The sequence below is a fragment of the Urtica dioica genome, chromosome 12 (assembly GCF_054948205.1).
Source record: "Urtica dioica subsp. dioica isolate 48M chromosome 12, U.dioica_male_clone48M_v1_H2, whole genome shotgun sequence".
NCBI lineage: Eukaryota > Viridiplantae > Streptophyta > Magnoliopsida > Rosales > Urticaceae > Urtica > Urtica dioica.
Genome location: NC_142767.1, coordinates 6,132,760 through 6,155,772, shown reverse-complemented (window position 1 = coordinate 6,155,772; position 23,013 = coordinate 6,132,760). Strand labels below are relative to the sequence as shown.

The window sequence follows — 23,013 nt, the reverse complement described above, 5'->3', positions numbered from 1 at the left end:
GGCGAGAAAGTAGTTTCACGGAAAATGGTTTGATTTTCCTATTTCTGGTCCAAATCAACAGATTAAACGAAATGTCGAACTTGGAGTCGTCGGGCCCACAGGGACTCACTCGGAGGCCGTCACGGAGCGCCGCGATGACGACTTTTTCGACGGAGGTTTTCGACAACGACGTCGTTCCAGCCTCGCTTGCCTCCATCGGTCCGATCCTCCGAGTCGCCAAAGAAATTGAGCATGAGCGACCTCGTGTTGCCTATCACTGTAAGAATCTTGCTCTTAATGTTTTTTTATTTAAGAATTTTATTTTATTTTATTGCTTTTGTTGTTGATAATCTCAAAGCATTTATTGTATCCCGAATTTTTGTCTTATCTTATACATTGACGATTGATCATTATGATATTTAAGTAAAATGTTTATTATTTTTTAGTTTCAAAGTGGAATAATAGAGGAAAAAAATATTTGCTTTAAGTAAAACGTTTTCTCTATTTAACTGTTGAACAAAAAGGAGATTTTTTTTGGTTGTTGAAGTGTTTATGGAGGAGGATTTACAAAGTTGGAATAAATATATAGAATATCTTATGTGAATAAAGAGTTTTGGCTAACTTTTTTATTTTATTTTTTTGTTTTGTGAAAATAAAAGGCCGATTCTATGCGTTCGAGAAAGCGCACAGGTTGGATCCCAGCTCTAGTGGGCGTGGTGTGAGACAGTTCAAGACCTCACTCCTTCAACGATTAGAAAGGGTAACTAAATATTCATTGTTTATTTATTTAGGTTTTTTCCGAATATATTTTATTTTATTTTTGTTGTGTTAAGGACGCCTTACAATATTTGTGCGAATATCTTAAAAAATAGTGTGACTGAGGAGTATTGAACAACTCTTACACCCTTATAGCTCAAAAACAAATCTCTACATTAGTATATAGAGTCTTGAGGTTAGAGTCTTGAGGTTATGTGACGTGTTAGTTTCATTAATTTTTTTTACCCAACCAAATAGAATCGAGTTAAAGATAATTCTACTATGGCTTATGGGGAGAGTTGAATTTTTGGTGATAATATCGTTGTCTGATAGTCATATAGACTTGCACACACGAGACAAAAAAAAACTAGGGTATTAAATTATAGAATCACGTTGGATTTTGCTTAGACTTTAGATGGTGGGACCGACATAATTTTCAGGTGGTCAAATTTCAAATGAGGCCCTCCCTGGCCGAGGATTTGTCTTTATTTATTTATTAGATGTTACAAAGGAATTTCACATAGGCAATTAAGATAAAACGTACGGATTACATTTTCCTTGATAATGACAAAGCTTGAGCCTCGTGTCTATTTATTTTGCTATATTTTAACTGTCCCAAAACAAATTAAAAGTAAAAATTGTTTTTTTTGTTGTCGTCCTTGTACAAGGAAACAAAAATAAAAGTGAAAAGTAGTCTTTACAGAAATAGTAGTTGCGAACAATTTATCAACCAATGGATATGTCCTTAGATTAGCCAAAAGGAATAATAGGATTTGCATGAATTATTTTTAGAAAGGAAATAAATGATAATCCTTATGCGATGTTATCATGATCCATGGAGTTTCATATCTTCATAATCTTGTCTTAAAGCCTTTCCTGGGAGTACTTCAAATTTTATGACACGTAGTAGGGGACCCACATACTTTTTCCTACTAATACATTCGTTGGGTTAAATCAGAAATTTCATGGATTAAAAAAAAAATCAGAAATTTCATGTCTACTCTCGTAATCTAATTAGCCAAAAACACAAAAAAGTCCCCTTCTTTCATGTACGGGCGAATTTGGGTGCTAGCGAATTCCAAGTTCATTATCATCTCATTTTAATTGATCACATTCATCCCTAACTAACGAACAGAACGATATTCCTTGATGGGTATGATTCAGTATCAGTTCGATACCCTTTGCTCTGTTAACTGGGATTTTAATGACGTTTATCATCTGACGAAGTACTTGAGCGAAATCCAAACGAGTTGAAAAAAACGAACTATCTGTCTGGGCTGATAACATAAATAGGGTCGAAGTGACTTGAAAACTGCTAGGGCTACCAACTTGCTTTATTCGTAATTCTTGGAAAATGATGACCAAATCCCTATGGAAACTTTTGTAAAAAGTGGTCAACTTCGAGTTTTCCATCTGCAAAATGATTAAGAACTGACCTCAAGCATGTAACTCAGGAAAATGCATCTAGTCTTGCATCTCGGGTTAAAAATACGGATGCCAGGGAAATTGAGAGCTTCTATCAGCAATACTATGAGCACTACGTTAGAGCTCTTGACCAGGGTGAACAAGCAGACAGGTTAATTCCCTCTGCTATAATGCCCTATTCTTACTATTTCGATTTTGTATCTGCTAGTCTATGATGCCCGTGTGTGTACTTGTAAGCATTAACTTGTATTCTTGATCAGAGCTCAACTCGCTAAAGCTTACCAGACAGCCGGGGTTCTTTTTGAAGTGCTTTGTGCTGTTAACAAGAGCGAGAAGGTTGAAGAAGTTGCTCCCGAGGTTAGTCTAACTTATTCTACTCAACATTCTCTGTTTAAATATTCGTAGATGTACAAATTGGATGCGTGTGTAATACAAAACTTTTGATGAACAGATTATTGAGGCTGCAAGAGATGTTCAAGAAAAGACGGAAATTTACATACCCTATAACATTCTTCCTCTTGATTCAGCTGGGGCTTCGCAGTCTGTTATGCAGCTTGAAGAGGTATGCATCGTCTCTTCTTGACATACTTAAGAGTTATCTTTCTTGTCACTAAAAAGATTTATGTACATCCTGCTTCTACCAGGTTAAGGCCTCCTTGGCAGCCTTGCGGAACACTCGAGGTTTGAATTGGCCCAATGCGTTCGAACAGCATAGGCAAAAGGCTGGAGATTTAGACCTCCTTGATTGGTTAAGAGCCATGTTCGGATTTCAGGTATGTGTTTATAGTTATAAATATAATAGAGGATAAGAGGATGTAGACGAGATCTTATATTTTATCACACAAAAGCGACTTATTCTGTTTTTTCTCTCCGCCTTTTTTGATTGATCTAGCGAGACAATGTCAGAAACCAAAGGGAGCATCTGATTTTGTTGCTAGCTAACAATCATATCAGACTCCATCCTAAGGCTGAACCACTAAATAAGGTAAGACTTGATCTTACAATATCTGTTTCTGTATTTTATAACAATGTTGGTGATTTTAGTATACTTGTAAACATCTAAGAAAATAAGTGTGAACTCATTTGATTAACTGAAATGTTTGCGCAATATTTGATTTGATTTGGAACTCATTTCTGTTTTACTCAAGCTGGATGATCGAGCTGTCGATATAGTTATGTCCAAGCTTTTCAAGAACTACAAAACTTGGTGCAAATTTTTGGGGCGAAAACATAGTTTACGGTGAGAAATAACAGTATATACTCTTTTGTTCTTGAAGCTTTTATACTTTTGGATCTTAAGCTTGACTGGCTTTCTTGTAACTCTGTGTAGGCTCCCTCAAGGCAATCAAGAGATACAGCAGAGAAAAATATTGTACATGGGACTCTATCTTCTCATCTGGGGTGAAGCAGCCAATGTCCGCTTCATGCCAGAATGTCTTTGCTATATTTTTCATAATGTGAGTAGCATTAGTAGAAAAAAAACGTCATTGCTTATTTTTGTTGGGGGTTTCACTGAATTTAATTCGAACTACGTATTTTATTTGTGAACGTTGTAACAATTTCCAGCGTGTATGTTTAGATGGCGTACGAACTCCATGGCCTTTTGGCTGGAAATGTCAGCATTGTTACTGGGGAAAATATAAAGCCTTCGTATGGTGGGGATGATGAAGCCTTCTTGCGGAAGGTTATAACACCCCTTTACCGTGTTATTGATAAGGTAATATAACTGCGCGTACACGTATTCGGATTCTCGAAATTCTATTTTTGAATATGTGTTTGAGTATTGTGTATTTTTTTTCCTTTTCGATTTCTATTTCTTAAACGTAAACATATGAATGTATACAGGAGGCAACAAAGAGCAGGAATGGAAAAGCTCCTCACTCGGCATGGTGCAATTATGACGATCTCAATGAGTATTTCTGGTCTGGTGACATAAACTCTGAAAAACCTACTATTTTCAGGGATTATCTTAAATCAATTCTTTCATTTGATCATTATTATAAATATGCAGGTCATCTGATTGCTTTTCTCTTGGCTGGCCGATGCGTGACGATGGTGATTTTTTCAAATCAACTCGCGATCTGACACTGGTACATTTTAAATCTCGAGTTTCATTTATATCCTTGTTTTTGTGTAAAAAGTTCTCTTTATGTTCTTACGCTTTATACCCTGTGCTTATCAGAGAAAGGGCACTCGAGGAAAATCTGGAAGTACAGGAAAGTCATATTTTGTTGAAACGAGAACATTCTGGCATATTTTTAGAAGTTTTGACCGGCTATGGACATTTTATATCCTTGTGCTACAGGTATTGAATTGCATATTTACAAGTTTAGAAGGTTGCCGCTGACTTTTATTTATGACTTCTCACATTGCACTCCGACATATGCTTTGTTTATATTACAGGCAATGATCATTATTTCATGGAAAGGAATTTCACCGTTGGACATTTTTCAAAAGGATGTGTTGTATCACCTGTCTAGTGTTTTCATCACCGCAGCATTTCTTCGCGTAGTTCAAAGTATGATGTTCTTACCTGGAAGCTGAATTATCAATTGCTCTTGATTATTTAATTCTATCATAGTACTGTGAACTTTGTTGTGGATGTACCGATGGTTCTAATTTTTCAAGCAATGGTAAAATGAGATAAACCATGTTTGGAGAGTTCAGATAAAATAAACTGAGAGCATCTTAAAGTAAACAATGTTAATTGGTAAATTTATGAATGTACATTTACATTTGACTGTCCGCTATTTGTATGATTCTCAGTTGATTTTATATCCAGCTTCGCTAACGGCATTTATTTATGTTCCACAAAATACAAATAGATTGTTGCATGTGGCATTCATATTATGTGCGGTGAAAATTTTATTCATATCATATATTTACCTTGTTTCCCTTCAGGTACTTTGGACCTGTTTCTAAATTTCCCTGGATATCATAGGTGGAAGTTTACTGATGTATTGAGAAATTTACTCAAGATATTCGTCAGTGTTGCATGGGCTACAATTCTTCCGATGTTCTACGTGCATTCTTTCAAGGGGACCCCAAACCAAATCAGGGACATGCTCTCATTTCTCAAGCAAATAAATGGTGTCCCACCTTTGTACATCTTGGCGGTTTCTGTCTATTTGCTTCCAAATTTACTAGTAGCAGCATTGTTCATTTTTCCGATGCTCCGGCGTTGGATTGAAAATTCAGACTGGCATATCATTCGGTTCCTTTTGTGGTGGTCACAGGTGATTTGTTGAACTCTACTTGTCCTTTTTTTTTTTTGTCTTTTTGTATATATATATATATATACTGTATAGAGTCTCCTATGATTGTTATAGCAAAGGATCTAGTGCAGGTCCTCAATTGCTCAGTACAAATATTTATGTATATTCTTTTTGTGTGTTCCATCTTATCTTCTATTCGGACGATAGACAAGATTACTTCTTACAAGAATAATATATAAATATGTTTTGATTCCTGCGAACATATAAGTCGATTTATAACTTTGTACGATCATTTGCAGCCAAGAATATACATTGGGAGAGGAATGCACGAAAGTCAATTTTCACTTATAAAGTGAGCCACAAAAACAACGTTTCTCTGTGATCTACACTATTTGGTTCAATTTGTTTTACTCATAATTTAATTTCAGGTATACACTTTTCTGGGTGGTGCTTTTGAGTTCCAAGTTTGCATTCAGTTATTTCATCCAGGTTTTGATCTTTCTTACCTCATTTTTTAGAACTCCTGTTGTTGGATGAGATATTTAGTTTATTCTTATTAAATATTCCATTTATCTTTTCCTAGATAAAACCTCTGGTGAAACCAACAAAAGACATAATGACCATTCGCAGAATCAATTACGAATGGCACGAATTTTTCCCCAATGGTACTAATTACTGCGTTTTACGTAACTTTTGTAAAAAAAAAAATTTAATTTTTTATTTATTTATTTTTATTTATTTTAAATTTGATTCTTTTTTACTTATTGCTTTATTCTCAACATTCTCTTGTTAATACAGCTGAAAACAACTATGGAGCAGTCTTGTCTCTCTGGGCACCAGTTATCTTGGTTTGTTTCTATATGTTTCTTCATGTTTTACCTGATCAATGAGTTTGTTTGTTTCTTCTAGTCCTTCCTGATATAATTTTCGTGCAGGTTTATTTTATGGACACACAAATATGGTACTCAATCTATTCGACTTTGTGTGGAGGTATTATTGGGGCCTTTGATCGTCTTGGAGAGGTAATCTTCTGGACCATCATCTTGTATGGGTGGCTCAGCATTGATCTGATTTTATTGTTTAAACCATTAGGATATTTCCACGTACCATTCGTATACATTTGTATTTGAAGATGAATCATTCTTGCCGATACTACGTCTAAAAACTGTTTCACACATTATTATAGCATTTCCCTTTAATTGATGACTTAGTTGTAGAGTTTTACAAGTCTATGAGTGTTTGAAGTGAACATTAATAAATCAGAAAAGAAAATAAGATTACTAACAAGTTAATAACATTAATCGCATATAAAATGATCCTGCCCTTAACCAAAAACTTCTCTTCATACAGATAAGAACTTTGGGAATGCTAAGATCAAGGTTCCAGTCCTTACCAGGTGCATTTAACACACATCTGGTGCCTTCAGATAAATCACAGAAAAGAGGATTCTCTTTCTCTACGCATTTCGCTGAGGTCGATTTCTGGAACTTTAATGCCAGTCAGTAGCAGCTATGTAATTCTGTCAGCATATTTTTTTTTTATTAATTATTTTTTTTTCCGAACTTGCAGATTACGGCAAGTAGGAGAACTGAAGCTGCGAAATTTGCTCAGCTGTGGAATGAAGTTATTTGTAGCTTTCGCGAGGAAGATCTAATAAGTGACAGGCAAGACAATTAGTTTGAATGTTATACTTCTTCGGGTCAGATTTTGTTCTGCATTTTATTGAAAAGGAATCTTTGTGTACTTTATTTCAGGGAGATGGACATGTTGTTGGTTCCTTATTCATCAGATCCTGGATTGAAGATAATTCAGTGGCCACCATTTTTACTTGCCAGCAAGGTTAACATAATCTTTGACACCACAAATCTCTAGTTCTTTTTTCATTATCTAAACAGAAACTACTTATATTAAGGATTTTTTTCCCTCAAACTCTTTTATCTTTTTATTCCCTCTCTAAACATCCAACTTTCCTGGAAAATTCATCGTCGAAGGTGCACTTGTTTCTTTGGTCCTGTTTTGACTTTCTCCCACTTCTACAGATCCCAATAGCATTGGACATGGCTGCTCAATTCAAAAACAGGGACTCTGATCTCTGGAAGCGCATATGTGCTGACGAATACATGAAGTGTGCTGTAATTGAGTGCTACGAATCTTTCAAGCATGTCTTGAATACTCTTGTCGTTGGAGAAAATGAGAAAAGGTTTTATATTCTACAATCTTGACTAGCATAGTTATTTTCTATAAAGTTAAATGTGCATACTTCTTGCCTTCGAATTTGAAACCAATTACCTTATAACGCACTTTGTGATTTGTTCCACATTTTTCCATATCGAAGATGTTAAAATAAACAATAGTTTAAGGTACTGTCATTTGATGTCAGTAACAATGTGTCATATCTTTCAGTTAGTGTTCCAAATTTCAGGTCTGAGTCATATCTTTCAGTTAGTGTTCCAAATTTCGGGCCCGAGTCATATGTTAGTTACAAATTTAGGACAAAACTTCCTTGATTTGCGAAATCGCTTGTGCCAAGCCATATATATATATATAAGCAAGACTTCTGCAGTATTATAAGGATTCATCTCCCATATCTATTATGTGAGGATGCCAAAACTAACAATCTACTTGAACTCGTACAACGAATCATGACAGATTATTCGTTTTAACAGGATTATTGGAATCATTATCAAAGAAGTTGAAAGCAACATATCAAAGAACGTGTTCCTTGCAAATTTCAGAATGAGTCCTTTACTCACTCTTTGCAACAAATTTATTCAGCTGGTGGAGATCCTGGTAAGCAATACAAGAGAGTTGACACATAAATAACTCTGCAGTTTGTGTCTGTCTAAGAAAGTATAACAATTTCGTTTTGGTTGCAGAAAGAGAGTGAACCATCTAAAAAGGACACAGTGGTATTGCTTCTGCAAGATATGCTGGAAGTTGTCACTCGTGATATGATGGTCAACGAACTCAGGTAGTTACAGTTTTTTATTTTTTTATTTGATCTGATCGAAGTTAAGCTGGAAAATTCTGATGGTTCACGGACAAATATTCAAAGTAGTCTCATATTTTCATGTACTACTATTTCAGGGAACTGGTTGAACTTGGTCATAGTAGCAAGGATGGGGGAAGACAACTTTTTGCTGGTACAGATACACGACCTGCAATAGCGTATCCCCCTCCAGTTACAGCTCAGTGGGAAGAACAGGTTGATAAATTTGGAATCATATAAAGTACCATAAAGAATCTGTTACCATCTGTTCTACTTTTTAAGAAAGCTGCTAAATGATATGTATGTGTGTGTGCTTGGTTTTTTTTTTTTTAGATACGACGCCTATACCTCCTGTTTACAGTGAAAGAATCTGCCATTGATGTACCAACCAATCTTGAGGCACGTAGGAGAATATCGTTCTTTACGAATTCACTTTTCATGGATATGCCTCGTGCCCCAAAAGTTCGGAAAATGTTGTCCTTCAGGTTTGATAAAAGATCTTTTTATATCCGATGCATATATATGACTTTCACGTAGCATACTTACCAAAGACATCTTATTTACGATAACCATATCAGGAGGCCAAAGATTTTGATTTGCACAAGTCTCTTATTAATAAGCACTGACAAGTGATAATTTGCAGTGTCATGACTCCATACTACAGTGAAGAGACGCTCTACTCAAAAACTGACCTTGACGTTGAAAATGAAGATGGTGTATCTATCTTATATTATTTGCAGAAGATTTTTCCAGGTGTGTGATTTTGTAGCTGCTGACTTTAATTAAGTTGATTGTATATTTCACTTGATGAACCGTAAAGAAATAACTTGCAGATGAGTGGAATAACTTCATGGAGCGAATTGAATGTAAGAAAGATGGTGAAATATGGGAGAACGAAGAGCATATTTTACAGCTTCGTCACTGGGTCTCCCTTAGAGGGCAAACTCTTTGCAGAACAAGTACAGAGATGCATCATTTATCTTTAAACTCATATTTGGTTTCAGTATTATTTACCCAAGAAGTTTTTGCTTTGCAGTCAGAGGAATGATGTATTATAGACGAGCTCTGAAGCTTCAGGCTTTCCTTGACATGGCTGATGAAAAAGGTATTAACCTGCTCTCTAAAATTATTTAGCTTCATGAGTATCAGTCATTGATCAGGAACTCTTTTTATTCTGAACAGAGATACTTGCTGGATACAAGGCCATAACAGTTCAATCAGAAGAGGACAAGAAATTCCAGAGATCGCTTTATGCCCAACTGGAAGCAGTCGCTGACATGAAATTTACGTATGTTGCCACCTGTCAAAACTACGGAAATCAGAAGCGAAGTGGAGATCGTCGCGCAACTGACATCTTGAATCTGATGGTCAAGTATGTTCTCATCGTATGACACTAATTGCTTTTCTGCAACTTGACATCTTAAGTTGAAAACACTGTTCCTGTGATACAGCCATCCTTCTCTTCGAGTGGCATATATTGATGAAGTTGAAGAAAGAGAGAATGGAAAAGTACAGAAGGTTTATTACTCGGTATTGGTCAAAGCTGTTGACAACCTCGACCAGGTAACATGTGGATAAGATTTTCCCATGAGGTATAATTTTAGAACTATAAACTGATTATTTGGTTACTATCCCAAAGGAAATATACCGCATTAAATTGCCCGGTGCAGCCAAGGTTGGAGAAGGAAAGCCTGAAAATCAGAACCATGCCATTATTTTCACGCGAGGGGAAGCTCTTCAGACAATTGACATGAACCAGGTTACTATCGGAAGTTGAAATTACAATGAATTGTCATTTCTCTTTTACACTCAACTTGGTAGCTTGAAACTCTCTGATTTTCATGAAGGACAATTACTTGGAAGAAGCTTTCAAAATGCGCAATCTTTTGGAAGAATTCAACGAGGATCATGGAGTTCGTCCACCTACAATTTTAGGAGTTCGTGAACACATATTTACGGGAAGGTAGAGAGAGACATCTTTTCCGTCTTCAGTTATAGAGCTAGAATTTTGAGAATCTTGATTTAGCTAACATGAATGATATCTGCACCAGTGTTTCTTCTCTGGCTTGGTTCATGTCAAACCAAGAAACAAGTTTCGTCACCATTGGTCAAAGAGTTCTTGCAAGACCTTTGAAGTAAGTTTGTTTGTTGCTTTTAATATTAAATTGTTATTTTTACATGAAATGTCATTCTTTGATACGTGTGACTTTTGAATATAAATCGCAGTAGCTAATAGCATGCTGTGTAGGAGAGTTATTTGTCATGTTATTTAAAGGTTAATGGTTGGCAGATATCTTACTAAACTCTGTAAAACTCTTTCCTCCATGAATATACTTGGCTCAGACTTATTTTGTCCTTGCCTATTATAAAATTGGATTTCTATTAGTGAAATGAATGTAGATATCAAACTGGAACTGGAAGTAATAGGTTTCATTTCTGTACCTTAATATTCATTTCCTATATCTGACACTTGTTTCTTTGGTTGTTCAGGGTTCGTTTCCACTATGGTCATCCAGATGTCTTTGACAGGATTTTTCACATTACCCGTGGTGGCATCAGCAAGGCTTCTCGTGGCATCAACTTGAGTGAGGATATCTTTGCAGGTACAGATCTTGTTAAAATAATGAATGATAATAACCACAAAACTCCATTTTCAACAACGGATGATGCTAGGATATTTATTTAATTCTGGAGAAAACTGTTGCCTTCAGGTTTCAACTCAACATTGAGACGAGGGAATATTACTCACCATGAGTATATTCAGGTTGGAAAGGGTAGAGATGTTGGACTCAACCAAATATCTCTCTTTGAAGCGAAAGTGGCTTGTGGTAATGGAGAGCAGATCCTCAGCAGGGATATATATCGATTAGGCCACCGTTTCGACTTCTTCCGCATGCTGTCATGTTACTTTACTACTGTTGGATTTTACATCAGCTCAGTGGTAATGTTTACTTACTGTGAATTAGTAAATAAAACAAAAATATGAACAATGCAAGCTTTCTGTATTAATTGAGACAGCATCATAGTAGCCAATATTTGTGTGGTCGGTTACTTAACCAATCAAAACCTGTTGGTAAAGTCCGTGCTAAGATTGAACAAATCAGATAACTGTGACTTTGTTTCTGTTATATATGCATGTTTATTCCATTTTCCCTAACCAAGTTCCGATTTCAAAGTTCTAGATGGTTATATGTGGAAAAAGTAACATAAAATGACAGATTTCATCTTTCTCGTCTTCCTTTTTACTCGCTGACACTTATCTCTATATTTTTCTCAGTTGGTTGTCTTGACCGTGTATGTATACTTGTATGGGAAGCTCTATCTGTCATTGAGTGGGCTCGAGAAGGCGATAGTGAAATTTGCCAGGTCCAAAGGCGATAATGCTCTAAAGGCAGCCATGGCTTCTCAATCTGTCGTTCAGCTAGGTCTTTTGATGGCCTTGCCTATGATTATGGAAATCGGACTCGAGAGAGGGTTTCGGACCGCTCTAGGCGACATGGTGATAATGCAGCTCCAGCTCGCAGCTGTTTTTTTCACCTTCTCACTCGGGACAAAGGTCCATTACTATGGCCGAACCATCCTCCACGGTGGTGCAAAATACAGAGCAACTGGGCGTGGTTTCGTGGTCAAGCACGAGAAGTTTGCCGAGAACTATAGGATGTACTCGAGAAGCCACTTTACGAAAGGATTGGAGCTCATGATATTGCTCATAGCTTATCAGATTTACGGTTCCGCAGCACCTGATTCGACAAGCTACGTGTTCCTGACCTTTTCGATGTGGTTCTTAGTTATCTCTTTTCTCTTCGCACCTTTCCTTTTCAACCCCATGGGATTTGAATGGCAAAAGATAGTGGAAGATTGGGATGACTGGACCAAGTGGATCAACAGCCGCGGTGGTGTCGGAGTGCCGGCAATTAAGAGTTGGGAGTCCTGGTGGGACGAGGAACAAGAGCACCTTCAACACACCGGATTTTTAGGGCGGTTTTGGGAGATTTTTCTTTCAGTGCGCTTCTTCGTTTATCAATATGGAATTGTGTACCATCTAAACGTGGCCAGAAATGAGAAGAGTATTATGGTATGTCTTTTGTTACCTTTTCTTTTCCTCCCTTGGAATTTTTTTTCTTTAAAAAAATGATCTCGAGGAAGTTTGACTACGCATAAAACACGCAATCGAGAATGCTCAATTGATTTTCTACATCCAGGTTTACGGTCTCTCCTGGCTTGTCATAGTGGCTGTGATGATCATATTGAAGGTTTGAACAAAATACCAAAATAAGTTTTATCCATATGAAAGTTTGATTTGTTCGGGTAAACTGAAATGAGTTTCTCCGAATGCAGATAGTATCCATGGGAAGGAAAAAGTTCAGTGCAGATTTCCAGCTGATGTTCAGACTTCTGAAACTGTTTCTCTTCATCGGGTCCGTAGTCACTCTCGGTATCCTCTTCACGGTTCTCAATCTTACTGTTGGGGACATATTTGCTAGCCTGTTAGCTTTCATGCCAACGGGATGGGCAATACTTCAGGTACACAGCAAAGAAAGTCCAATATCTCTCAGTCTCCATGTTTTTATTATGTCTTTAGCTACTTGTTGCTTAGGCCATTTCTTTGACTTAATCGCGCTCTTGTGTATGTGTGCGCGTGATCACAGATATCGCAATCGTGCAAGCCGTTGATGAAAGGGCTTGGCTTCTGGGCATCAGTGAAGGCGCTTGGAAGAGGATACGAATACGTGATGGGTTTAGTGATCTTCGGCCCGGTGGCTATTCTGGCTTGGTTTCCATTTGTCTCAGAGTTCCAGACACGCCTCCTCTTCAATCAAGCTTTCAGCCGAGGCCTCCAGATTCAACGTATTCTTGCCGGTGGAAAGAAAAACAAGTAAAACATAAAATGCCTTGTTTCATTTGTTGAGAATTTGTTGCAGATGTGGTCACCAAAGGCCTCTTTGTGACAAAACAGTGATAATGAAATGGCAACAAGATCAACTACAGAAATGTTGTTGTGTTCTCTCTTTTATCCTTATTTTTTACTTAACTTCTCAGGACTAACAGTGTATCTTAGTTTTTAGCCGAAATACCACATGATCACTCATTCATACTAATTTCGGTAGCTCATTGCGGTTTGACACATAGAGAGTTCAGGAAGAAGGTTTTGATTTGGCTGCATTTGAAATTGTATCTTGTTTGAAAGTGCTTTAGAAGTAGTTAGTACTTGGTATACATGATTTGTATTATGAATGCGTACAAAAAATACTGTAGTTTCGTTGATCTACTTAAATCAATAGAGCCATCTTGGTAATTTTTTTTTTGCTTTTATTAAACACATATATTAACCATTGGATGCAACGGTGCTCAGATATCACGAAAGCATTCACAAAGAGAAAGAACACATACACTGCTGGAATTTTTTAAACAAACGAACAGTGGTATAACTCATGGTGTATTTTTAAAATCACTCGATGGTTAAGAAAAGCATAAAAAGCATGAAAGGACATTGACCTTGATAGCAACCTATAACAACCAGGCATCTGGGTCTTGAACCGAAGAGCCCGCCAACCATGTTTGTTGTATGTGCAACCACAGGAACTCATTTAATTCCTCGACCTGTGGACCGTTAAACAAAAATGTAACCTGAATGATTCACTATAAAACTTAAGAAGATATCCTTGTTCTCTAAAAGAAAATCCCGAGTCAAACCTTTGAACTCATTAGGATCGTCGTCAAACAGCATTGCCGCTCATCCCCTGCAATGTTAAAGTATGAATGAGGAAAATAAAGACTGCCCTGAAAATAATCAGCTATGTTACGCCAACATTTCCGTTCTAGTAGTTGTTTGGAGTGTAAGCTTATAACGAAGTCCCTAGTCGCATTTACTCGTCTCACGAATATGAGCCAAGCAATATCAAGGAACGTGACAATGAGGAGAATGTAAGCTTACCAAGGGACTCCCACTTATCGCATTTCACGAGCCATGTGTCTTTGGCTATCTGTGTTGTGGATAGTCGATCTACCCATACCTTGAAACGTTTTCCTTTCATGTCCCCGTGACACTTCTCCATTGCATCTATGCACCGGTGAACAGACCACTCGGTTCCCGATGGATGGACAAAAGAGCCGAGGGAGTACTGACAAAATAAATATATACCAAATTAGGAGATTTCGTTAACCGCAGCAGACTTTTAATCTGCAAAATGGGTTTGACAACACACCAAAACCGCATCGCATCATTCAACTTTTGGATTGAGAAAATTAATCACAATGGCTTTCGGGCTCTATATAAATAGTTAACCAAAGAGGCTATCTGGCAAAGTATTACAAATGGTGAAAACAGAAAAAGTCAGCTAAACTTACGAAAGCCGATTTTATATCCTGTAGATGACTCTCAGACTTTGCAACTTCACCGCGACGCCATCGCTCGTAAAACACATAAAACTTCACTGCTTCATAACCGGGATTGACGATTTCCACTTTGCGATTCAGGAATTCCTTGCTATCTCTCGGAGATACATTTGGGCCGAGACCAAACCTACCAACCGCTTGTATAATCCCCGCCGCGCATCTCTCATCCGCGAGAATGATGTTCGGATTATTTCCCGCGTTCGCCGAACGCCATTGCAACAGCTCTTCTTGTGCGTTACTGACCTGTGTACAAATTCAAAAACCCACATTTCAGTTCCAAGACACGTAAAAGTAGAAGCCGATGGACCGAAGCAAAGAAATAAGATGAGGACAATGAGCCAACAAACCATCACACCATAGACCCCAGGAACTCCAAAAAGCTCCGCATCATTGCCAGAGTCGCCGCAAACTAGAGTCTTGACGGGTCTTTTCCCATCGGATTCGAGTGTCTTGAGCAGATATTCGAGGGCTCGTCCTTTTCCGGCACCACGTGGCAGGACGTCCAAGGCAGTACCGCTGCTGTAGACGATCTTCACATCCAACTGCTCAACCATCGCCTCAATCAGAAAGGAACATTAAAGTCACAAACTTTGTCACGAAGAACACGAATCTTACCCCCCGATCTCCTAAAAGTTCCGATAGGTCATCAATTATCCTCGAAGCACTGGCCTTGTCTACGAAAAAGCTAACCTTGTAAGGGCGTTGATCCATTTCGGGCTGAAAAAGTCAATGGAAAATGCGTTGACTCGAGCATATTTTTGTAAGAAAATAATTTCAGAGCCCCAATCCCAACGTTGTATGAGACAGAGAGAAAAAGGACCTGAGGAACAAGCTCGGGGAAGCGTGAGGTCTGTTGAACGACGACGTTTCTGTCCCAGCCCCGACTGAGAAGCTCGTCCCAGCCCGAGTCGGAGAGCATGGAGTCGCCGTGGAAGATCTCGGTGCCGACGGAGGTGATGAGGATGTCCGGAGTGGGAAGCGGCTTGCTTTCCCTGAGGAGGGCGTAGGACTCCGGCGACCTTCCGGTGGAGAAGACGAGGAGGGAATGGGGACGGTAGTGAGTTTCCCAGAGGGCGTTGAGGGCTAGCAGAGACTTGTCTTCTGGGTCGTCGTGGTCGACCTGCACGGGAAGAGAAAAAACGCCATTGTTTCTGTACTCAAAAGTTAGGAGGAAGAAGAGGGAGAGAGTAGTAATGTACGAGAGTGGAATCGAGGTCTGTGACGAGCATCAGAGCTGCTGATCCATTCAGACGGTCCATTTCTGTGATGAGCACTATTTGCGTTGTGTTTCCAGGTCTGTTTTAATCCAACTCATGAACATGTCACTGAACTGAAGCACTCGCATACCGTTATTACTTGTATTGTACACATACATAAGTATAGCAGTGACTTGCACGCCCTCTTTTTTTTTTTTTAAGAGAACAAAATTAATAGCTCACATCTTAGCTATTATGAGCATGTTTATGAAACCGTCTCGAGTTCCACTTGATCTATAATTTAATTTACCAATTGTGTTGCAGGTTCTTCATGTCTATATTATATGTAGAAAATGTAATCTTGACCAATTTTCCGTTTCAAAAATATCATTAAACTCGAGTTATTTTGCGAAAACTGGAGTTTCAACATTTCAATGATATCAGACTCAAAATATTAAATCGCAGTCCAACTAGCGTTCAAAACTAGCAAATTCACCCCGATGCCCAGGTACGGTGTCGCAGTTTCTTTGTGTAATGTCGTTAAATGACAGGAAAGGGAGCAGGTCATCAATCTCCACTCTGACTCACATTTGTTTTTATGCCAAGAAATGAAAATTTTGAACTCTTCTTTCTCACCAGTTGAATAAACGCCCCAACACCACGAATGCTAACTCAATTTGCACCGCATCTTTTGACAGTAATACGATATCAACACACTACATTTCAATGTAACCTCTACGTTCATAAAGAGTACAAATCGTAAACGATAAAACAGAATCTTTGCATTAACATCAGCGCTGCGAATTCTACTCAGTCGCGCTCTGCATCTTCAATTTCTTCATCTTCCGGTACTCCACGAAGATAAAGAACGTTGTTGCATCTGCAGAGAAGAAAAAAAATAAGGATTACTTATTCAAGCCAATAAAAAAAATAATCTACAAACAGCACTTATGTGAGAAAAAATACTCATCAACATATAAGTTCTCCTAACAAAGGGGCCTTCTTTTGATGCATTGATGCAAAAATCGAATGATCCATTTCTGAAGTTAATTTGTTGATTTATTAGCATCAAATTTGTAAAGTTTGACGAATAAACATTTTGGAAACTTAGCATCAAGTTAAACTGAGTGCAGGCTTGGAAACAATTGGATCAAATTTACACGTTTACACATACTTTTGGAAACTTAGCATCAAGTATGTGTAAACATTTTGGAAACTTAGCATCAAGTTAAACTTGGCATCAAATTTCATCTATGATTTATGCAAGCATCTGATATCACCGAGGGGAGAAGGAAATTATTTCAATTACAGTGACGCAACAGGTAAAATTCTTTCTATCTGTGCAACTTTCTGAGAGCCTTAGCAAATACTACTCAGGTTAACGAATATCAAAATATAAAATCATATTTAATTCTAAAATCACCCATTTCTTACACATTCACAGCAAAAACACTAAGAGTTCAAACAAGAACAGTATTACCCCAAAACCAGAAGTCGCTTAAACATACAACAAAAGACATTCACAGCAAAAAAAATAGCATACATTTTTTAAAAAACAAAAGTAGTTGATATCTTCAAGTGTTACAAGAGAAAGTTACCTGATCAAAATTTCGCCGAGGTTTCCAGTGAATTGTCCATCGATAAACTCCTCGGTATTGGCCAACTGTACACATATTTTATTCATGGAGGAATATTTATAAATCTTTTTTTATCTTTTAACAAAGCATATTCATGTTTTATTAATAACACGGCAAAACAACAATATTTATAAATCTAGGTAAAAAAACTTAAAATCTAGCATCATAACCAAGAAAACACAAGAAATTTGAAGTATTTTAGCATCATCAATAACACTAAATCAATAAAAAAAAAATGTCAGAAAAAATTTAGAAATCTGGAGGGAGTACCTGAAGGTTCATGTATGAGTCCACTGAGACAAGGAAGCCTGAACAATTAAATTGAAATAAGAGCTACGAAAATGGCATTCAAAATCTGACATAACTTAAAAAAAAAACCGCCACACTCACACCTTTGTATTCCATTCCCCACTTAAGTTTCACAATAACGGTCTTCCCAGTCAAATTGTTCAAGAAAGGCTTCGGGTTCACTGGTATGGTCTGCGAATATTCAAGAACGTGTCACACTCATTGTATCAGAGAAACTCAATCAAAAAATGCAAAGCACTCGCCAAGGAGCAATTCGAGATCTCCTTACTGATCGAGGAAAGCCAGAGACTCGTAGTTTGTACAAATAGTTTGGTTGCTAAGTCGAAAACAAAGTTGATATTTAGTTTGCACAAATAGAGAGAGTGAGAAGACACTAACCGCCATTGACGATGAGAGAAGCGAGCTTGGTTTGGTTTGGTTGCTTGTCTCTGCTCCGCGCCAGTCTAGGGTTTGTGAAGAAGTACAGAGTCTTGTTTAGGTTTAATTTGGGGATAAATCACACGTATACCCTCTCATAGGAATTTCACGCTAACCCACTTAGACTTTTGCTGTTATTTTCAGTAAATATTAAAGAGATAACCATAGGGGGAATTTACTAGAAAAATACCAAACGAACAGTCTTACCATATTTAGCCCAAAACCCAAAATTTGACACATATAATACCTAGTCTTTTATTCAAACTCAACCTAACCCATTTAACCCGTTCATCTTTTTTATTCATAAAAAAAAAAAAAAAAAAAAAAAAAAAAAAAAAACTATCGCTCGTCGAAAAACCTTCTGCTCAAAAAACTCTTTCTCGCTCAACCCTCTCGACACCGCCAACCACCACAACCCGTTTACGCTGTCAAATCCATTTACCCATCAAACCCATTTCTCGCACCCTTTAACAAAACTGTAAACCCTCAAACCCGTTTCTCGCGCCGCCTCCAAGAGTCTGTCTATTTCTTCTCGCCGAAACTCAAGAGTCTCTTGCAGATCATCTTTTTCCTCTTCTCTCATTCTCTCTGTATTGCTTCTCTTCGCTTTAGGGTTTTTATGGATGTTTCGGATTTTCTAGGGTTAGGATTTTTGTGTTATTTCGAGTGTGTGTTCGTCTGGGTTGATTAGGGTAAGGCTTTTGTATGATTTCGAGTGTGACGGTCTGGAAATGGTTGATTGGGTTAGGGCTATGTGCCTCTGAATTTTTTTTTCTATTTTTGTTCGTACAGAGTATTAAATTGGGACTTTGCAAGAATGGGTTGGTAATGGTAGGTAGGTACATATGGAAAGAGGGGTGTTGAGATTTTTATGTGTGAACCATTAAAGTCGGTGTTAATAACTTTGTGATATGATATCGTGTGCTTATTTTATGCCCATTCGTTTTCATGAAAAAAAGGATAAGATACTTCATTCAACTTCTCTAATTTGTTTAATATATGTTGGTGATGATATGAACTTAACTTGTAGACATATTAGAATCTTCTTGTTGATTGAGATTAGAATCTGAGTGTTGTTACTATTATAATCTGATTTCTGTATTGAAGATGTTTGTAGACATATTTTAGTGTTTCTCACATGTTATGGTTCTTTTGACTTGATTTCTTTTAGGTTTTATCTTCAATGACAAAGCTGAACGAAATCAAGGTTAAGGAGGCCTCAAAAAGTGTTCGAAAAAGTCCTAGGAACACGCACGGTTGGTTGTCTGATCATGTATTAATGTGTGATCAGTAATTTTTAAAATAACTCATGTTTTCAGTTCAGTTCGTGACAGATGTGTCACGAAGTCAATTCACTATTTGTTCAGTCCGTTTACCATTTGTCCTTAATTTCACTTTCTTAGGCACACATTTTAATTTACGCATGTTTTTTATGTTCCTTCAGGAATGATTATGGCATGTTTTTTTATTAAGACTGGTCAGTTTTTGGCGCACGACCTTCCATTATCTGACTTGAAACAAGATGACATGAAAATGTACTGACGGAAGCTGATCATCGAATTATACCGACTCGGAGCGCTAAAATTACACACACGTGGGATGACGAACGTTGAGGCAACTTAAAATTATTTTTGTATAATTATACATGTGTTTTTTTTTATTGTACGTGTATGTTTAGGCATTAATGTGTGTATTTATAACTTTATGTATTGTTTTGAAATCAAATAATTAGTTTAGAAATTTATATTGTTTCGAAATCAATTTACCTTTACCTTTATTTATCAATAGTATCAAATAAAAGTACTAATGTCATCCAAACCAATAGTATCATTGCTGAAAGCATCCGGACTTGGTAAGTCCTATTCACGTGACTCGGATATAGGACTCGGCATGTTTGGAATGATCCTGCTTCGATTGCAAGCGAATCCACGCTCGTTTGTGTTTGGTGTTGGAGTAGATCCAACACGTGGAGAAGAGGTTGCATCCGCTTTTTTATGTGGATGAGCAACCGGAATAATCTCAAGTACAAGATTCAACTTCGCTCGGTTAGGTTCGTTCTTCCTCAAGTACAAATAATATCGCAAACTTTCATTGTCGTCTATGATTGGCGGTATGAGCCCGCCAGCTTCATATTTGACGTTGATTGAATGCGTTGCAGGGGTCAAGTTCAGTATAATGTCTCCATCAAACTTGGATAGTTCAAGTTGGTAGGAAGTAAAAGCGTAAGAGTAATATACGCCCGGTTGTACCCACTTCCCGCTATGCTTAGCATATAAACATATTTCCGCAATCGCTGTATACGTTCGGTCATATTAGATATAAGTATTAAAAAACGGTAATTAACATTGGAAAACATACGGTTCGTGACACTTGTGTCACGAAGTGAAGCCAATCAGTCACTGTGTCACGAACTGCATCCAGTCCGTGACACTGTGTCACGAAGTGAATCCAGTTCGTGACACTGTAAATTCACTCCATGACATCCTGGAAAAATAGAAAATTCAATCAAAAACACCATTTTTGACAAACAAATCACACCCAAATGCAATGAAACTATCAAAACAAATAAACATGTTCTTATAGGCTAAAAATAAGAAGAACTTACCAAAATTTGTTTGAAGAATTTTGGTTCTTTGATTTGAACGAAGATGAGCTTGGATCTTTAATATTGAACAACCACTTTTGATTTTCAGAAAACAAACTTCAAGCTTGGGTTTTAGATAAGTTTATCATTATTATATTGAGAGTTAGGTTTCAAATGGGTTTCAGAGGAAGACGTAGAGATTCCGGCGACAACGTGTGCAGATTCCGGCGAGGAAGAAGAAGAAAAACATTGGGTTTCAAATGGGTTTCAAAGGAAGAAGAAGGAAAACAAAAAATACCATCTCTGTTTTGTTGGGGCGTTTTTTTTAGCGTGAGAAGTTCCTGACTGATGTGTTGTTGAGTGTGTATTGAATATGGTTGGGAGTAGTTGGGTCAACATTTATTTCTCTCACCTAACTCTAGTATTAGTTTTGTCAATATATGAGTTTTGGGCTAAATATGGTAAGACTCATTCATTTGGTATTATTAGTGTCAATTCCCCTAACCATAGACTTGATGTTTTTACACATACTTACACATATTTACACATTTTTAATTGAAAAATTACACGGACTAACCCACTTGAAACGTTGATATTGTAATTTAGCCAACGTTTCATATAAGTTTCAAATGTAACAACAAATAATAACGTGACTTTATTAGTCATTTAACAAATTACTACATTAACCTTTATTAAGATGGCTAAACATAAACATGTAGCCAACATTTTGATCGCAGTCAAATAATGCAGCTTTAATACACGTTAACTTTATTTATTCCATAATATTTTCTTTCATTATTTGTAGTCCAATTAGTTGCAATATCAAGTTTTTTTTTGTTAATTTTAGCTAATTTTGTTTAATCTGCACGAGATATCAAACGTTAGAAGAGAAACTTTCGGTAACTGAGAAGAAATAGAAAGTGAGGTGGTTATTTCCTTCACGAGTGTCCTCCAACTTTACTTAGTAGGTCCGATTTAGACCGCATTAGGCGGGAATTTCATATTCTGTCGGAAATATAACTTTTATTGCATGGTCCCGGCGAGACGACCAAGACCGTACAAGATGAGTATCTGTGTGTCCATGAGATTTTTCTAGAGGAGTGTTGGGCTTAGGTTTCCGATACCTAGGCTCCTCTTAGGTTACATGGCGCAAGTGGAGGTCACTCTTCCGCATCTCACTCCGTCTTCCTTGCGGATCGTGTGCGGGCTGCTTACCCTGGCCGATGAATTGGGTGTAAATCTTTACGACTATGAGAAACTCTTGTCATCCCAAGACTTTCTATCTCTCGTGGAAGCCCGCAATGACCATTATTCAGGGATCCCTACGAGGGACGATAAGTGGGCAGAGATATATTTTTATGTTAGGATCTCTGAGCTCACCGTTGGTCGCTACGCCAAAACCATTATTCGTTAGATGGAGGACGAAGTCTAACATCAACAGTTACCTATTACATTTTTGTATTAATTTTAATAATGAATTGCCTTTTAAATTTTCGCAACCAAATAATGCAGCTTTAATACACGTTAACTTGATCCCCCTTTATTTCATAATATTTTCTTTCCTTTTTTGTAGTCCAATTAGTTGCGATATCAAGTTTTCTTGGGTTAATTTTAGTTCATTTCCGTTTATTTTACACGCGATAAGTTTTGGCTAGCTGAAACATTGGCTAGTAGGTAGTTTCTATGATTTATGTTACATAAGGGTATTTTCGATATTTTTTAACCGTTTATGTATGTAAATGGCTACATTATAAAATTTACCGAACGTTGGCTACATCCTTAAAACCATGTTTGAAATTTACTATATTGCTAGATTACCCTTTTTAATTTCATTTTTATTGTTGCAGTTAAACTTTTTGAACATGTAAATAATGGCTTATGACTACTTATCAAAAACTTCCTAAAAGTTGGATAAATAGCAAATCAAATATATAAATCTCATATATAAATAAGATTATATATCTAATGGACCCTATCGGTCTCTAAACATGTTTTTGAACTGGAAATTCTATCTAAAATGTTTTTTTTTTCTTTCTATAAATCGCTTTAATTCTATTGAGATTTTTAGATCGGTCTCAAATAGTCTAATCCCTATATAAAAATTGAAACC

At 37.2% G+C, this 23,013-nt stretch overlaps 3 protein-coding genes across 3 annotated transcripts; 1 reads left to right on the top strand and 2 right to left on the bottom strand.

Moving 5' to 3' along the window:
• The first annotated feature begins 71 nt into the window (after positions 1-71).
• On the top strand, positions 72-13,521 carry CALS5 (callose synthase 5). The gene is made up of 42 exons (XM_089602828.1): positions 72-258; positions 639-739; positions 2,190-2,311; positions 2,421-2,517; positions 2,612-2,722; positions 2,805-2,933; positions 3,053-3,145; positions 3,309-3,400; positions 3,491-3,617; positions 3,740-3,877; positions 4,006-4,082; positions 4,172-4,250; positions 4,343-4,465; positions 4,564-4,678; positions 5,062-5,396; positions 5,675-5,727; positions 5,804-5,864; positions 5,959-6,040; positions 6,174-6,223; positions 6,311-6,397; positions 6,726-6,848; positions 6,945-7,039; positions 7,130-7,214; positions 7,415-7,575; positions 8,042-8,165; positions 8,252-8,346; positions 8,463-8,580; positions 8,698-8,849; positions 9,008-9,117; positions 9,198-9,323; positions 9,401-9,469; positions 9,547-9,736; positions 9,816-9,927; positions 10,004-10,123; positions 10,212-10,327; positions 10,416-10,499; positions 10,855-10,967; positions 11,076-11,305; positions 11,642-12,439; positions 12,567-12,617; positions 12,703-12,888; positions 13,014-13,521. The coding sequence occupies exons 1-42, from the start codon at positions 72-74 to the stop codon at positions 13,242-13,244; spliced, it is 5,748 nt and encodes a 1,915-aa protein (XP_089458954.1). The 3' UTR covers positions 13,245-13,521.
• A 176-nt stretch (positions 13,522-13,697) lies between these two features.
• On the bottom strand, positions 13,698-16,146 carry LOC149378787 (sucrose-phosphatase 1-like). Its single transcript, XM_089602826.1, has 8 exons — positions 15,960-16,146; positions 15,581-15,880; positions 15,376-15,477; positions 15,108-15,302; positions 14,713-15,003; positions 14,300-14,486; positions 14,059-14,105; positions 13,698-13,965 (listed from the first exon to the last, which is right to left on the bottom strand). The coding sequence occupies exons 1-8, from the start codon at positions 16,017-16,019 to the stop codon at positions 13,873-13,875; spliced, it is 1,275 nt and encodes a 424-aa protein (XP_089458952.1). The 5' UTR covers positions 16,020-16,146; the 3' UTR covers positions 13,698-13,872.
• Positions 16,147-16,410: 264 nt separating this feature from the next.
• On the bottom strand, positions 16,411-18,486 carry RUXF (small nuclear ribonucleoprotein F). The gene is made up of 5 exons (XM_089602359.1): positions 18,281-18,486; positions 17,986-18,073; positions 17,864-17,901; positions 17,555-17,619; positions 16,411-16,836 (listed from the first exon to the last, which is right to left on the bottom strand). The coding sequence occupies exons 1-5, from the start codon at positions 18,284-18,286 to the stop codon at positions 16,767-16,769; spliced, it is 267 nt and encodes an 88-aa protein (XP_089458485.1). The 5' UTR covers positions 18,287-18,486; the 3' UTR covers positions 16,411-16,766.
• Positions 18,487-23,013: the final 4,527 nt, after the last annotated feature.